A 16,798-nucleotide genomic window follows, 5' to 3' on the forward strand; every position below is an offset into this window, starting at 1 on the left:
AGCAACTTAATATTGCTGATATTATGGGAATTATCTGAAGGGATTGGAACACAGTCACACAGCATAAGGTAACAGGCACTTGGCTGTTATATCAGCCACACTGTGAAACTTGCACTGATCTTTTCAGTTTTTAGAATCATGGAGTAGTTTAGGTTGGAGGTCATCTGGGTCAACCTCCTGACCAGAGCAGTGGTGACTTTAGAAGTAGGTATAATTTTTCAGGGTTGTGCCCAATAAAATTTTGAGCATTTCCAGGGGTGAGCATTCAACAACTTCTCTGATTTCCCATTTGGTTTTGTAGCATCTTCAGTGCAAAATTCACTTGCTCTCATGTGCCTGTTGCCAGTCTGGCTCTGTATTGTCTCTAATCATCCCTTAGGTAGTTGGAGACTGCAGGTCCTGCAGCCTTGGTTTCCAAGCTGAACAAATCCAGCTCAGCCTCCCTTGAGCCATGGCATGAGCTGCAACCTTCTGACAGTCTTGGTGGTCCCTGTTGCAGGTTGCTCAATGTACTGAGGAGCCCAAAACCATTGGATGTGTTACTCCAGGTACAGCTTAAAAGCATTGAATACAGGGGGGAATTACTTCCTTTCACCTGCTGCTCGTACTTTGGCTGTGCAGCCTGCTACAGGGCTGGCCTGTATGGCTGCAAGTACTGCTGACTACTTTTCATTCTGGCTAATGTTAGGTCAAGATCTCAGATACAGGACTTAAACTTTCCATCAGCACATCACTTCAGCCAGCAAAGATCCAACTGAATGGGAGTTCCCTCCTCCTGTGTTTTGGGCTCTGCTGCTCCACTCCTCTGCCAGCACTGTGATGCCCTCTGAGTTGCTCTGTACCACTGCCCACATGGGTAAGAAGAAACACCTGAGCTACTGCACTTGCAGCTGTCTCTAAGGTTTCAGATTGGTGACTGCTGAAGCCTGAGTATTGAAGTCCACCCCATTTTTTGCTGCCATTGTAGGTTATCCATCCACTCCCCCAAGTTTGTTTTTGCTCTAAGCGGGGTGAACACCTACTGCTGTCCCCTTGTCCATAGAGTTCATCACAGAAGGCAGCCAGGTTGGGCTGGGGTTAGAGTGGTGACTGTTCCCTTATCTGAACACCTGGTGGAGAAGTGCAGTCACTGCCTGATGCTGAAGGAGCAGCCCCAGGTGAATGTGGTGCTGTTGCTCTCACCTGCTGCCAGAGGGGAGGCTCCACAGGTGGAACCCATTTCCAGGTTTGTATCTCACTGCTAAGGTTTGAGCACACTCCACTTTCTCACTTTCTGGGTTTTCACTGGTTTCCTCTGGCTTCTGCTAAAATAGTGTTGGAATGGTCAGACTGGGATTTATGGCATTTAGAGAGTACTCAAAACTGAACAAATAAATAATGGAAGAGTGCACAGCCACAGGGAAAATGTTCATAATGTACAGGATTTTTTTTCTCTTGCTGAGTAATGTGATTTTAGGGAGATGATGGGTCAGATTCCTCTTTGGAGCAGAAAGTGGGCATGACCTTTGTGTAACTCCTGTTTACAGAGTGTGCAGAGAGTGCTGCTGGACAAGCAACACCCGAGATTTCTGCAAAAAGGAGCTCACTTTGCTTTGCCCTAAGCAGCAGCTGTTCCATGTCCTTGTTTCTCAGTTCTGGTCATCTCAGAGAAAAAAAATGTTTCTTTGCTTTTGTCCCCTAGGGCTTTTCCATTACCCCTTGGGCAGTCCCTGTTCTCAGGGAGGTGAGGCCAGAAGAAATCAGCACAAACTCCCTTTGCAGATTTTTATTTTGCTCCTTCCAAGCTGCTTTTCCTTTGCAGCAGGGAGGTCTCACCTCCCACCCTCCTGGGGCTGCCTGGCTGTGTGACTGCAGACTGTCGTTGGCATCACCAGGGCCAGATTTGGGCAGCAATAAAACAGCCATTTCTTGGTTTGTTTGTGTGAATCCACAGGTTCTGTTCTGGCCCTAGGGGGTGTGCAGTTCAAACCTGGTAGCAAGAACCTTTCAAGGTAAATCAGAATATCAAAGACCAGTCTCTTTTTTCCTCTAGATCCCAGTTATGGTGAGCACCAAAACTAAAAGTTCCACATGTTTTCAAGTAATTTTCCCATTTGAACACATCACCATGTCTTTTATTTTTTCCTATTTCCTTTCCTCATCACCATGAAAGCTTTGTGACAGGCTTATGAAACCACAATCTCAGCACTTGTCAGACGATTGTTAAGCAGTGCCTGACCCTCTGTGTTAGCTTGCAGGGATCAGGAATGAAGTGTCCTTGTCAAAAAGAGCTGTGATGCCTTGAGCCTCTCTGGCTGGAGGGAAGTAATTTAATGTTCATGGTGGAAATACTTGTGTTTGGGTGTGTTTCCCCATGGGACCTCTTGATCTGGTTAGCCCCCTGAGCATCACTGAATTCATGGTGGCCAAAGGGTGATGTGCCTTGGAATTTGACAGTCAAAGATATCAGAGTGAAGCTCATGAGCCTTTTTGTTCCCGCAAAAGGGCTCTCAAGCCACCTTCTCTTTTAGTGTGGGTGCAGTGAGTGAGCCCAAAGCCTTGTGCCTCTGCTGAACCCTCTGTCCCTCGTGCCTGGGCACCCGTTCCCTGCTGCCCTGCTCCACTGCCACTCCTCCCTTGGCTGCAAGGGACAGCTTTCTGCACCCATCAGCTCCATCTATTTTGAAGCTGAACTTTTCCATCTCTGGCACTCATCAATAGAAAAATAAGTTTGCCTTAAGCTATCAAGCCTGACAGATTAATTTTTTATTTTTAATTTTTTTTTCTTTGAGGAAAAATAAGCCTGAAAGAGATTTGGTGCCATATGTTGCAACTGACTACCAGATCAGGAATGACTTGTAGGCAGGGCATCAGCCACGGTGTGAAGGTTTGTGGTTTTTGCTTCAGACAGAATTCCCTCCACCTGGGAAACTGAGAGGAGGCTCCAGGTTGTGCTCAGGTTGTGTCTCAGAGCCCCCTCAGTGCAGGGGATGAGTGCTGGGGAGTGCAGCCCCTTTCCTCTGCCTGCAGGGGCCTCAGCAGGGCAGGTGAGAGAAGCACAGCTTCCTCTGCTTCCTCTTCCTCTGCCTGGGGCTGCTGGTGCCCAGAGACAAAGCAAGAGACCAACTCTGCTGCTGAACAGTGGCTCTCACTCACTCCTTGTGCTCAGACAAGGCCTGCCTGTGATGTTTTTAACAGAGAACATCTTCTGACAGTGCAGGGATTTTTAAAAACTCTGCTGTAATTCTGATTTTTGGAAGCTGGAGAAACTGAACTCAAATTTTATTTCTTTTTGACCCTTTTTTTAATGCCCAAGTTTTCACTTTGTCAACTTTTGCATAGAAAACTTGTTCTTTGAGAAATTTCTGAAGACTTATCACCCTGTCAACCAGGGTGACTAGCGGGATGTTGGATTCCCCTGAATGAAAACTTTGTGTTCTGAGTAGGTACCAGCCCAGTAGTTGTAAATTACAAAGTATCCTTTTTTTCCTTTACTTTTTAAAGTATTCAAGTAAGTATGAACAGATGCTCTGAGACCACTGCCCAAATCTTGATTGTTTAAAAGCAGATTATGGGCTTTTTCTCAGGAATCAGTTAAGCACAGCCCTGTCTAACCTCTGAGAAAAGTTTTTCCTTTTCCCTTGCATGTTCCCTTGCAGGGGCATGCAAATCCCTGCCCTGTCAATGGCTTTGATGTTGTTGTTCCTGCAGGCAGGTGCTTTCAGATTTACATTTTCACCTCAAAGGAGTAGAATGTGCAGAGCATGAGGAAAGACCATAAGTGGTCCCAATACACAGCTCCCTTTCTATCCCTCAGTTTACCCTGTACCTAATCAATCTGCTCATCCTGTGCCTCTCACACCACTGCTGCAATTATAATTTCCTTTGGTAATTGGTTCTTGATGTGAAAATGTCCTCCACTTGTTTCCTTGGCTGCAACTTCAAACTGGTGAGTTTTAATTTCTTGATGCAGCCATCAGCTTTCACATCAGGAGGCCCATGACTAGATTTTGGAAGAGAACAACTTCTGCCCTCTCCCTAAAATGTTTTCAGGCTCTACTCCCACAATTACTCTGCAAGGGTTTGTTCAGGTTGCTGGTGAAGTGGCAGTAGAAAAGAGGCCTGAGAACTGGTGGTACCTGATGGAGTTGAGGGAAAGTAGAAGGAGATGCTAAAAAAATTGAAGTCTTCAGGCTCAGGAGTCTTTGCTTGCTACTCAGCTCCTGCTTATATTACATTGTGTTTTATTATTTTATAAATATACATATAGATATCTATATTATGTGCTTACAAGGGGATAACCTTGCAGCCCTTACTTATGTGCTTATGAGGGAATAACTTTCATTTTGCCTATAAAGAAATCAGGATACTTTTTAATTGTGAGCAGAAAAGCTCTTTTCCTTGCTCATGAGTGCACACTGCCAGTGTTTAGTGGGAACAGAGCACTAAGAAGCCAAAGCTGAGGTAAGATGCACATCAGCCTGCTGCACTGTGGTTGTCCATGCAGAGCTGTGTGTTCCTGCTTCAGTTTTGGGTTTGGTGCTCCTGACACCCCCAAGGAGCACCTGCTGCTTTTATCCTGCTCTGGGGGAAGCTGCTGGCACTGGGCAGAGCCATGGGAGGGAGTGATGACAGGAACCTGCAGCTCTGGAATTCCTGCAGCAACCAAAGCAGCTCTAGGGGCACTGTTCTTCTGGTCTCAACTCATCTCCTCCTCTGCTCTGCCCTGGTCATAGAGAGGGACAAAGCAGCACACTGTCACCCACACGCAGGGCTGTGGCAGTGAGATCCTCAGGAGAAGGTTTCCAGCACTCTGAGCAGTCCCTGAGCTCTGGCTCATGCAGGAATGTCACCCATTTATCTCCAGTGTGCAGAGCACAGTGTCCACAGAGAGTATCTCCCACACAAATCCAGCCCCAGAAATGAGGCCCCTGCTGCTCTGCCCCTGTCCAGTGAGGACAGGCTTCTCCCAGCCTCAGGACTGTGGTTCTCCAAGCCATGATTTGGAAGCTGTCTCTGAATGAGGCTGGTTGAAAGCCTGCTGCAGGATCTTCTGTCATGCAGGAACTGCAGGCCCTGGATTTTTGCTTCTGCTGCTGTAGTTTCAAAATGTGTGTTCCTGTCTGGGACAGAGTTTAGTGGCTCAAGCAGGAGCCAATCCTTTGTGCTCACTTTGGCTTCTTTCTCTGCTGAGCATTCTCCAGGTTCCTGTAACGTGCCAGCCAGTGTCAATTATCCCCTCTAATTATCCCCTTTCTGTGCATGTTTGTGGCAATTTTGCTCACTACAGCCATGGTTGCTTTAAGCTAAACAACATTTTCAGGCTGAACAGGCCAGTAGCAGGGGGGTTATTAGATGGAGGAAATGCATCCTATTTGCTCTGGCCTGTGGTTCCCAGATGATAAAATGGGAAAATTTTGTGTTCCTGAAGTTGGGAGGTGCTCACAGGATTGCAGTGCCTCAGTACAGATGGAGGCACCTTGTCCTGAGTGACAGAGGAGCAGAGAGGGGCACAGATGCTCTTAGTGCTCAGCAAAGCCCAGAAATGGCTGATGGTTTTTTGTGTTGGGAATGTGAAGCAGCAGCAGTTGTGCTTAGGCTGCTCTCCTGAAAAGATTTTGGTGCTTTGGGCCATAATTCATTTTAAAGTAGCTGCTACTTGCACAGCAGCAAGAGGTTGTGCTTGTCTCCCTGTAAACCTCTCCCTCTCTTTTCTCCTCATTCCTCCAAGTAGGTGCCAACTCTCCTCTTTTTAGGTTTGAACTACTTTCCAGGTGGCTGGAGGTGGCTTGGTGCTTTGGAGGAGACAAATCCAACACTTATTCCCTGCTCAGCTGGACAAAAAGGTGAAGCAAGACCAGACCTGGGAGTAGGTTCTGTAGCTGTTACCCGAGCATGAAGTATCAGCAGTCCTGGGGTGGGCTGGGGCCAGTTCTCATGCACAACTGTCCCAGACAAAGTCCAAGGACCATTTTATCTCTAGAGCCTTTTGTTTCTACATTTGCTTTCTTTGGGCTGGAAGCTCTTCCCTCCTAGCACAGCCACAGCTGCTGCTGGAAGACTGGGATCAAGCTGCACACAGAAATCTTGGCAGATGTTCTAAGGTAAAGAGAGAGATAGGAGCAAAACACAGCATGGATCAATAGCCTTTAGGATTTTCCAGCCCTTTTCCTGGCTGAGGTGTAAGGCCCTCTGACAGTGACCCCCCTGCTCCAGAGCTCTTGCTCTTCTCCAAATTGGGTGTTGGGGAGAAGTGTCCAAGCCAGCTGTGCCACAGCTGTACAGCTGCTCAGTGCCTGGCAGCCTGCCTGGACCTGGAGGCTGCTGCAGGACCTGCTCTGAGGCTTTGCTCCAGCAGGGACTGTGCCCATAAAGGGTGGCTGACAGCCAGGGATGGTGCTGGAGGAATTTCCTGCTCTGCTGCCATCACCAGCCCTGTGCTCAGAGATTACTAATCTAATTAATAATAGGCTAATCTATTCCACAGCCTCTCATTTCACACCTTTTCAGGGAATGCCACCCACAAAGCAGCACCTTGTGCCATCCCAGGGGGTGCCATGAGGGTGATGCTTGTGGGACAGGTGCCACCATCAGTGCTGCCACTTGCCAGCCCTTGTGGCACTGCAAGGTGCCCTGCAGCTGCCCAGGGGGGCTCAGCTTGCATGATTCCAGGTGGCACACTCTGCCTCAAAAGCTCTCACCTGGTGTTCTCCTTATTCCTATTTGTGTGTGTATCCAAATAATTTTGAATGGTGTTATCTTGGAAGATCCCTGGGTGAAGTGGTTTTCCTGTTACTACAGCATGCATATTTATTACCTAGGTTTGTTCCTTCTTAATATTTTTTTTAAAGATCCACATTTTTCCATTTCTCTTATTTGTTCCTTGGAAACCTGTTTGGTAAAGCTTTGTTTCTGACTTTCCCTATCCTTCCCCTTGCCTTAGATACAATTACACTGAAAATCTCAGACACTGAGATTTCATTCTTAGCATTTTTCCCTTTAAATTTTTCATTGCCCTTAATGGGTTGATTAAAGTCCCTCTCAATTTCTTTGCCTTCTACCATTTAGAAAATACATATTGAAAGTATATTTTATTTTCTGTAGTCTTAACTGATCCTTTGTGGCATTGTTGGTTTTTTCTCTATTTTCTGTAAAAAAAAAATAAATTTAAAAATCAGTCTTTCAAGTTGCATCTCCCAGAACCACATGGACTTTTTCTTAGTTCACCCCAGAACATGTGTAAAGTGATGCTTTAAAGATGCTTTGCTCAGGATTTTCCAGCTTGCTTTTGCATTTGTAGATTTCATATCTCCCCTCGCTGCTTCTGTTTACACTGAACATTTGTTTTCATTTTCGGGTTATTGTTGTGTTCAGTGCAGCCTTATCACATGGGGTGCAAGTCAAATAGTCTGTAATTGACTGCACATTTTCCTATCATAGCCTATTAGCTCCTGCCAATTAACTTGTTGTGTTGTTGATAGGATTATTGCTATCTCTGTGCTGCAGTAATTGTGCTTACCCAGGGATATTCATGCAGTGGTGCTGACGAATGCAATCGTTTGAAATTGAAATTATAGTTTGAAAATCTAGGGAAATATTTCCTTAATCTCCTCTCTCTTACAAAAATCTGTTGCACAAGTCAAGATATTATTTGTCTTTACTGTCGTTCTCAATCCCTGCATTCTTACCCTATTTAACCGCTGCACTATTCACTGTGAGATGGTTTCTGCACAAAACGGGATGTTGTCTGTTTCTCACCATATTGCATGATTTCTCTTCTGGAAGAGGAATTATGGGAAAACAATCTTCCCTGGTTTTCAAGAATCACTGATTTGAGGAGTGGAGATATTTTATTTGACCACCATGTTTAATTGCTGTGGAAGAGGAGCAGCTCTGTGTGGATTTGTCTGTTTCCTTTCCAAACAATATTCTGTGGTAATGGCCATGGGTACCATGTTTAATTAATCATGCTAAAAAGGAGGAAAAGGTATTTAAATTTATTTTAAATCTGAATTTTTCATCAAATGGCATTAGTTGTTACATTGTGAGATGTAGTGCATAACATATTCATCTTCTCTGGACCTTTGTTGTCACCTTCTTTTCAACCAAGGCATCTGTTCCTGGAAGGAACTCCTGAGGAGTTGTTGCATATTTGATCACTCCTTGGTTAAGGAATTAATTCCTTTCCTGTCCCTGCCTCTCTTCCATTTCTGTTTCTCCTGCAGGAGCTCTGGTGTTGTGTGGATTTACCACAGATTCATGTGATGAAACCACGGTGCTTGCTGGTTTTTTCTTGTTGTTCTTCTACCATCTCAGACTGCCTGCACACATTTTCCTGCCACTTTACACACCTCACACAAGGACACTGACCCCAAGAGCGTTATTTTCTTCCCTGTTCTGTCTTGCCTCAGATATTTATCAACAGACGTAATAAAAATACTTTAAAACCTTGCCTCATGTACATCCTTGGAGCGTCACAGTGGTAACTTATCCGCCATATATGATACCTGGTTCTGTTTGCCTCTTTTATGGAGCCTAATGTCATCATTACCTGCTGTAATCCCTAGACTTTGGGAAATTCTGGAGCAAGAACAGCTCATTTCACAGCCCGCTGCTGGGTGTGCATAACTGGGGCTGGTTGTCTCCTTGCTATGAAACATTTCATCCACTGCTTGTCTGTTCCCATTGCAGCTTCCAGGGATGGGGCAGTGCTGCTTCTGGACAAGACCAGCGGCAAAGATCCCTGAGTGTGAGGTAAGAGACTTTGCCCCCTGCCAGATTTCTGAATGGGGCTGTTTTGGGCCCTCAGCAAGAAGCAGCAGAGCGCTTGGCTGGGTTTATTCCCGGCTTTGCTGCCGGCCACTGCTCCTGGCCACAGCACAGTCCTGGCAATTGCGGTGCAGGACCTTGCCCTGCGCCCGTGAGGAGCAGCCACGGGAGGAGGGAATTCACTGGGAATTCATGTTTTCTCTCTTACCTCTTCCCAGCAGGTCTGGGCTCGCTCGGGCAGCGCTGCAGGAGCACCTGGGAGCGGTGGTGTCCCTTTCTGAAGGGACAGAGCCGGGCACAGAGCGGGAGCGCAGCGCTGCCGGCCCGGGACGGAGCCCGGCGGGGGGAACGAGCCCCTTTGCGCTGGCCATGAAATCAGTCATGTGTAGGTTTTTGTCCAGCCCTGGGGGGTGGGGGAAGGAATGTGGGTTGGGCGAAGTCTAGGATTACACCACCGCTGAATTTTTTCCTTTGCACACTTTAAATAGCCAGCACCTTTCGGTCCTGCCTTCGCCTCTCCCGCCGCCCGCGCCCCGCCAGCGCCGTCCGCCAGGTAACACCTCTGTCCCCGCTCGCTCTGCCCTGTCCCCCTGTGCCCCTCACCCTGCCGGGGCTGCCCAGAGGTCACGGAGCGTTTTCTGCCTGTTTAATCATTTTCTAGCGTGGCGGGGTCCTCCCAGTCCTTCCTTTGCTGTCAAACGCTTGCCAGTGTTTCTCAGCCTTCTTCGTGTCCCCAGGTGTTTTATAGAGAGGGAGGGGAGAGGTTAAAAGCGCTGATTTGCCCTTTTTTAGCTCTCCTTGGATAAGGGAGAGTGTAATTTCTTGCCAGTGCCTTTTCTTGCCCTCCCAGCGAGGGAGGGATGAATAAATGTCAGTGTAGGGCTGGGGGAGAAGCTCTGAGGGCATGGAGTAGGCTTGGGGGCTGGCACTGTGCCGGGGAAGGTGCCCTCCTTGGCACGAGGTCCTCAGCAATCCCAGCTTTGACACTGGGGACTGGCAAAACCACAATCCTCACCCTTTTTCCTGCAGAACTTGGCAGCCAGCAGGGCATCCTGCCTGGAAGGAACAGGCTCAACCCTCGGTGTCCTCTTGGAGGTACCTGGGGGAACGTGGGGCAGTGAAGTGGTGCCCACCTGCTCTCTGCTGGTCTTCTCTTAGCACAGATGTGTGTTTGGAGATGGTGCCAAAGGATCTGAGAGCAGTGCTGTGGGAAGCTCTGCAGGAAATGGGCAGATGTTTGGAAGGGCAGACCTTGAGGAAGGCAAGATCCCAGGTGCCAATGATTTCTGCACGCTTTATCCTGCTGTTAGAAGGATAGCACCGTTCTGAAAATCACCTTTTCATGTAGCCTTGAAGATTGTCAGCAACAGTTGCTGCCATCAAAAGGATAAACTTGCTTTCCTATCATTTCAGTTTCTTCTCTTCCTGTGTCTAGGACTTCTGTGTGCAGTATCCATCATATGGTCTGTAAAACCAGGCCAGGGCAACAGAAGAGAAAAGAAACCCTTATAAAATACCTTGTCAAATATTTGATCCTGCTGTCATTTCCCTCCAGCCCTTTTTCCCACACCTGACACAGCTCCAGCCTGAGCTGCTGGGTCTTTGGTGTAACATTGGGCTTAGAAGATGGACTTCCAGAGACAGGGATGTTTTGAGATGCAGCAATTTAAAAAAATGAAACTAGTAGTGGCTTTCAAGGACTAGTTTTGAACTCCTTAGTGAAAATGCATGTGCACTCTTAGCATAGCAGGAATCTGCATGAGGAGAAAGGGAAGAACAGTTTGAGATGTGTGTGGGCACGTCCTTGCCCCTCTCTTGCCTCCCATGGTCCAAATTTCTGCATCTTTGCGTGGTTTATGCTGAATGTGATGAAGGAAACTCTTTTTGCAGGTGGGATGGATTACAGTGTCCCTGGTGCTGTCAGCAATGGTGAAATGGTGCCCACACACCCTGGCATGGAAAAGGAGAAGGAGGAAGAAGAGGAGGAGGAGCAGACCCTGGAGCGTGGTCAGTGGAACAACAAGCTGGAGTACGTCCTGTCTGTGGCTGGGGAGATCATTGGCCTGGGCAACGTCTGGCGCTTCCCCTACCTCTGCTACAAGAATGGTGGAGGTAAGAGCAGCCAGGGCCACCACCCCGTGATCCCTGCCAGCTCCTCAGCTGTGCCCACGAGTCTGAAGAGAAGGTGCCAACATGGTACTGCCAGCTGGGCCCCCACCAGGGGCTTGTTGTGAACCCAGTGGGGTGTGGATAGCAGCGGGAATATCCCAGGGTTTCTGATGGCTGGAGCTGTGCTTCCCTGAGATGGATGGAGCTCTGCTCCTGCTGCTGAAGTGGGAAGGCTGGAAGAGCAGGGAGAGAACTCAGCTTTCTGAGCTGGTCTCACTTCAGGCATTGGTTCCTTGAGGGGCATCCTGTGCAGATGGGATGGGGGTCCTGCTGGGAGAGCAGGGAGTGCTGTGAGAGGCCACAGGGCCCCAGTGTCTTTGCAGGCTCTGTGAATAGGAACTCGAGGAACTCTCAGGAATTCTTGAACACAGGTCTTGCTCCTGTGTGTGTCCTTGGAGAGCTGTCCCCTGGCTCCTGATGGCAGGGACAGAGAGAAGGGGTTCTCCTGTTTCGGGGTAGAAGTACAACACCACTCCTGCCCCACTCCCTTGGCATCTACCAGAGCTGTGGGAGAGGGGACCCTGCCTCTGATCCCCAGGGAAGGGCTGTGGGAGGGTGGGTGGATGTGGCTGATGCAGGGACAGGGATGCAGGGTGCTGCTGCTGGCACTGGGCTGTGAGCACTCCAGTGTGCTCAGCCCTCCACCCCAGGGCAGCCTGCACTGTGCCTTGGCAGCAGACCTGGGCTTGCTGTGCAGGTGGAGGGTTGCTGCAGGCTTCCACCTTTTAAATGAGAAAAGTATAAAAAATGAAAACACAAAGTTTTTCTCAAGTTTGGCTCAGAGTGGTGTGGAGAGAGGGAGCTGCTGTCCGATTAGCTCCTAATTGGGCCCTCCAGAAGGGGAGAGAGAGGGGAAGTGGTGCTTGGCTGGGAGCTGGCAGGGAGTGAGCCCTGAGGACCCAGGGCTGAAATCCCCTGGCTTGAGCTTGCAGTGGTCTCATGGGCCTCACTAAACTGCTTTCATCCCAGTGGCATAAAAGAGGATTAAACACTGTTTAGCTACTTTCACGCCGTGCTTTCTTCAGTGCTTGTTTCTTTTCACCAGGTGATCAGGCAGTCTCTTTCCCTGCTGAAAAAGGAGAATTTTTCCACATGTTCTTTTTCTGTGGGAAATGCTTCTTGGCTGCTCATTGAGCTGTGTCTGGTCCCACTGCTGCAACGTTCCATTGATGGGAGCAGAACTTGGAATCCTGTCCAGGCACCCCTTGCCCTGGGTGCCAGGGGAGAGCTCAGGGAGAACTCTGGGGAGAGGGGAGCTCCCATGTGAGCAGCAAAGGCAAGACTCAAAGGGATTTCTCAGCCTTTTTTCCCTGGAGAAATGGGCCTGAAGCAAAGTCCAGTGAAGCATTAGAGGCTGTGAGGAATTTGAAGTTCCAGGCAGATTTTTCATCTCTGGCTCCCTTTCCAAGAGGTTAGAGCAAGGATGGTGCATAAGACTCTTGCATGGTGAGGAGACAGATGCTGTCAGGTTTCTCCTGGGGCAGAGCAGTGTGATGAGGTGGTGCAGGACACAAGGCTGCCTCATGGAACCCAGCCTACCAGAGACAGCACTGATTCAAAACCCTTCTAACCCTTCTAACACCTCAAGTTGAATTTTAAAACTTCCCAGAGGTTTTGCCTTATACTCCCTCAGAAATGCTGGTCCAGGCACTTGATTCTCCCATTTTTCTACAAAGGTCCATGGCTTTTATTTAATTTCCAGCCCCAGGTCAATCACAGCCAGCCTACAGCCATTAACTCTTGTGCCAGCACTCCCATCAGCCTGAGGTAGTTCTGCCCTGCTGGATGCCTCTCTCTCCCTTCTGAACTGTGTGCAGGCAGTGGTGACAACTGCTGGCAGCTCTGCTTTGCCTAAATCAAGCCTCTTCAAGAAATGGTAGCTGCAAAATCTGAGTTATTTAAAATCTGAGTTATATTTACTCTTCCTTTCTTTGGGGGTATATTCGCATTACACATTTAATGCTCAATGCATGACACCAAAGCCCTACAAAGTAGAGGAAAACAACAAAGAAGAGGAAAAAATTGTTCTTGGTATGCTTGTTTGGTCTTGCTTTCACCTGCAGTGGCAGGGCCAGGCTCTCTCTGGAAAGGCTGGTCCCACTGATTGGGAAATACCAGCAACTGGGAAAATCCTACACGTGTGTCCACCTGTAGCTGGGTCACCAAAAGTGGATTCAGCCCCAAAAGTGGGTTCAGCAATTATAGCCCCAAACCAGTAAGTCAAAATGACTTGATAATATTTTTAGCACAGAAACACCTGGATCTGATGGCACACAGCCCGACCAGCAGGGGCCAGGGTTTGGCCAGAGCTCAGGCCCCAGGTGGGACAGTTTTCTCCTAAAATACCCTACAAACAAGCCTCTGTTCTTGGCAGTTGGGGAAGTTGCTTAAAATGATACATTTCTTGCAGATAACTACTCAAGGTTTTACAGAGCTAACATAAGTGGTTTTATCATATATTTTTAGCTGAATAACACTGGTGGTGTTAATCACACAGTGCCCAGGGTTCATCCTCTGTGTCAGCTCTCACTGGGGTCTGTTGCTCAGCATACCAATCTTCCCACCAGGGATGTGAGGGGCTTAGGGCAGATTGCAGAGAGACGTTTCTACAGATTTTTCCTTCTCTCCACCATAATTCTGTGCTATTTCACAGCCTACATGTCAGGACCCTCCTGAAACCTTCCTGAAACTTGAGATAACCACTGGTTAGGAGACAAGCCAGCTGAAAATAAGGGAAAACTGGACTGGAAAGCTTGACTTGCTGCCTCAGAGACCTCTCCTGGAGTTTAGTTAAATACAAACTTTTATATGACAGCAATCTTTCTTGGAAACAGGCTTGATTTTCATGATGAGCTGATTTTGTGCAAGCTGGGAGTTGAGAGGACAGTGTTAAGACAAAGGAATCTTACAGAAACTGTTTCCTCACTATGCAAGAGTCTCATGCACCATCCCTGCTCCTACCTCATGGAAAGGGGGCCAGGGATGAAAAATCTGCCTGGAACTTCAAATTCCTCACAGCCTCCAGTGCTTCACATTTCCCCTGCCATTTGCCTTCACCTATTTTTGTTTGCAGCATAGGGGCAGATGTGCATTGTTCCTGCAGGGCTGCCAGGTACCACAGGATCACTGAGATTAGAAAAGGCCTCTAAGATCATGGAGTCAAACCATTAAACCAGCACCCCTTTCAGCTCCTCTTTGTCCACAGGGAGCTGCCAAGGTGCCTTCCCTGTCTGTTTTGCTTATGCTTTTTTATTTTTTTGCAAGAAGGGGGGGGCTGTGGGTCTGTACCTGGCTGAGATGAGCACAGGGTGGGAATCCCAGCCAGTCCCCAAAGTGCCCTTTCCCTTTCCCAGCCTCTGCATGCTAGCTAAGCTTCTTAATGAAATCTCCTGGGTTCTGAGTTCTCTTGTGCACCAGGATTGTGATTTCCCCTACACCCCCACTGAGCTGAGCCCAAAGCCAGTGAGCATCACACAGGCAGGATGCAGGGAAACCACAATTGATGCCTGCCTGGGCTGCCACCTCTGCCCCTGCATGTCCTCTGAGCCCAGCACAGCCAAGATGCTGCTCTCTGCCTGAGTCTCCCTCTTTCCTGACCTGTGTCCCTGCCTTTCAGCACAGCTCCAGTGGCACATGAAGTGTCACTGGGCATGCACCATCTTGTGGGGCTGTCTCCTGTGCTCTGTGGGGTAAAGGCCATCACTGCAATTAACGTTAGCCTGGGGTAATCAAAAGCTTGAAGCATTTAATCTCTTCCTGCCTGTTCCATGACAGGGCTTGAATGGGAGGGCAGCCCTGGCTGCTGCTGTGAGGTGCATGCTTTCCTGCACTGCTTGCTCTTCCTTTGCATGTCTGCTGCTTTTTGCCAAGCAAATGATTGAGCACCCCACAAACTGGGCAAAAGTGTCAGCCTCCGTGTGCTCCTCAGAGCCTTGGTACTGCCATCCATAGTCAAGTTCACATTGATTATTTCACAATAATCAATGTGAAAGTTGGAATGTCTTTACAGCAGTGTTCTTCTGTATTTCCATACAGTTATTCACAACTTTCTTCTCCATTCTTTGTACATATTGAATTATTAATGTAATCACATCACTCCAGCAGGTGAAATGTGAGGAAAATTCTTTTTCCATGGTATCCTGTGTGTGATCTTCCAACCTCCAGGCTGTCCTACTCAGGAGGAACCTGCCTGGTGACTGGCTGGAGACAGCCTGACCTCAGACTCCACATGGGGTTTATTTTTCTATCTGCCACTTGACTCTGCCAGGTGCCTTCTTCATCCCCTACCTCATCTTCCTCTTCACCTGTGGGATCCCCGTGTTCCTGCTGGAGACGGCGCTGGGGCAGTACACGAGCCAGGGAGGGGTGACGGCCTGGCGCAGGATCTGCCCCCTCTTTGAAGGTCAGAGAGGGGAGCTGGGAGGGCACAGGGAGGTGGGGACACCCTGGGACACCGAGGGCATGAGCAGAGATGTGTTTCCTCCTTGTTCTGCACCTCCACACATCCCCTGCCCATCTGCCTGCGAGGGCCACTGGCTGCCCCCTTTGGGTCACCTTCACCCAACAGTTCTCATTGTTACATCCCATCCCAGTTTCCTTCTTCATGGCAAGGAGCTTTGGCAAGGAGCTTTGTGCCCAGTCAAGTTTGTCCTCTAAGAGGTAAATGGGGAAAATGCTTCTGGTGATTATGAGGAGCCTAAAGCATGCTGCTGTTTTTTTTTTTTTTTTTTAAGTCAATGCTCTGTCATCTCTGTGAGTTTGCAGGTTGTGTAAAACCTTACTGGTGAAGGTGTCAGCTCTCTTAATGAATTGTCAGTAGTCAGACCCTCTGCTTCTAGCAGAGTTTCATCACAGTTATCCAGCCTCAAGCCACTTTCTTTGATTTCTCTGAAAGTCACAGTTGCCTCCTCCTCATGTGCCAAAACCTTTGGATGCTTCTCTGACACCTCCCAGAGAAGGTGTGCAGTGCCAATAAAAGAGCTTCTGAAATAAAGATGAAAAGGGGAAGTGAAAATTATAAAAAATGAATTTTGTTAGAAGAGATGTGACTCAGTAGGTACCACACTATGGTATGTGGTGTTCCAACCACAACCTGCCCAGCATCCCTCCCATTGCCAAAATGCACTCAAAATGCAGAGCAGCAGACACAAACACTGGGTGAGCAGGTCCCACAGGGAATCCTGTTCCAAAGGAAATCCATGAGGGTCACCTGCCCTTGGGGCTCCCTTTCTGCAGGAATTGGCTACGCCTCACAGGTCATCGTCATACTGCTGAACTTCTACTACATCATTGTCCTGGCCTGGGCCTTGTTTTATCTCTTCAGTTCCTTCACCATTGACCTCCCCTGGGGCAGCTGTGACCACGAGTGGAACACAGGTGGGTGTGGAGCCCTCTCCCTGTTCTCCAGCAGATCCCACTGAGGGAAACCTGCTACTGCCCAGGGCCAAGCCTCAGGACAGTGTCTTGCTCCTGTGTGGGTGGGATTTGGGTTTGGGGTGCTGGGTCACTGCAGTGCTGTTGGCATTTTGTGGGAGAGGCTTTGCTGATCTCAGTCTTTGCTAGAGAAGCACCAGTGCTGTGCAGTGGTGACCTCCCTGGTGGCTCCTGCTCTGGGATCCAGAAAACATGGGTGCCCTTCCTTCTTGGCTTCTTTCAATCCTCTTGTTCTGTGTCTTTCTGTGGTTGTTCTTGTTCTGTGGTTCTGTTCAGCCTTTCCATGGAAGGGATTTCTTTTTGTGCATCCTTGGGGACTATACAAAACTTGTCCCAGAGTCAATGTCAGGGAGTCTCAACACTGTGGATGGACAGGGAGGGATTTTTCAGATCCTCTGGTACTCCAGGCATTGCTGCTTACAGTTCTTGTTTCCCTGGGCCTTTCCCA

General features: G+C 48.6%; 1 protein-coding gene across 2 annotated transcripts in view; it reads left to right on the forward strand.

Annotated features, from left to right (window-relative positions):
• The first annotated feature begins 9,198 nt into the window (after positions 1-9,198).
• Positions 9,199-16,798, forward strand: part of LOC134417096 (sodium- and chloride-dependent GABA transporter 2) — a 31,848-nt gene continuing 24,248 nt past the window's right edge. The window contains exons 1-4 of one of the 2 annotated variants that reach the window (XM_063153908.1): positions 9,199-9,301; positions 10,639-10,860; positions 15,185-15,319; positions 16,153-16,293. In XM_063153908.1, coding sequence (XP_063009978.1) covers positions 10,644-10,860; positions 15,185-15,319; positions 16,153-16,293 — 493 coding nt within the window. In that variant the 5' untranslated portion in view covers positions 9,199-9,301; positions 10,639-10,643. Of the gene's footprint in view, positions 9,302-9,734; positions 9,844-10,638; positions 10,861-15,184; positions 15,320-16,152; positions 16,294-16,798 lie in introns of those variants that run through there. The other variant, XM_063153907.1, reaches the window with a different exon arrangement.

The sequence above is a fragment of the Melospiza melodia genome, chromosome 4 (assembly GCF_035770615.1).
Source record: "Melospiza melodia melodia isolate bMelMel2 chromosome 4, bMelMel2.pri, whole genome shotgun sequence".
Taxonomy (NCBI): Eukaryota; Metazoa; Chordata; class Aves; order Passeriformes; family Passerellidae; genus Melospiza; species Melospiza melodia.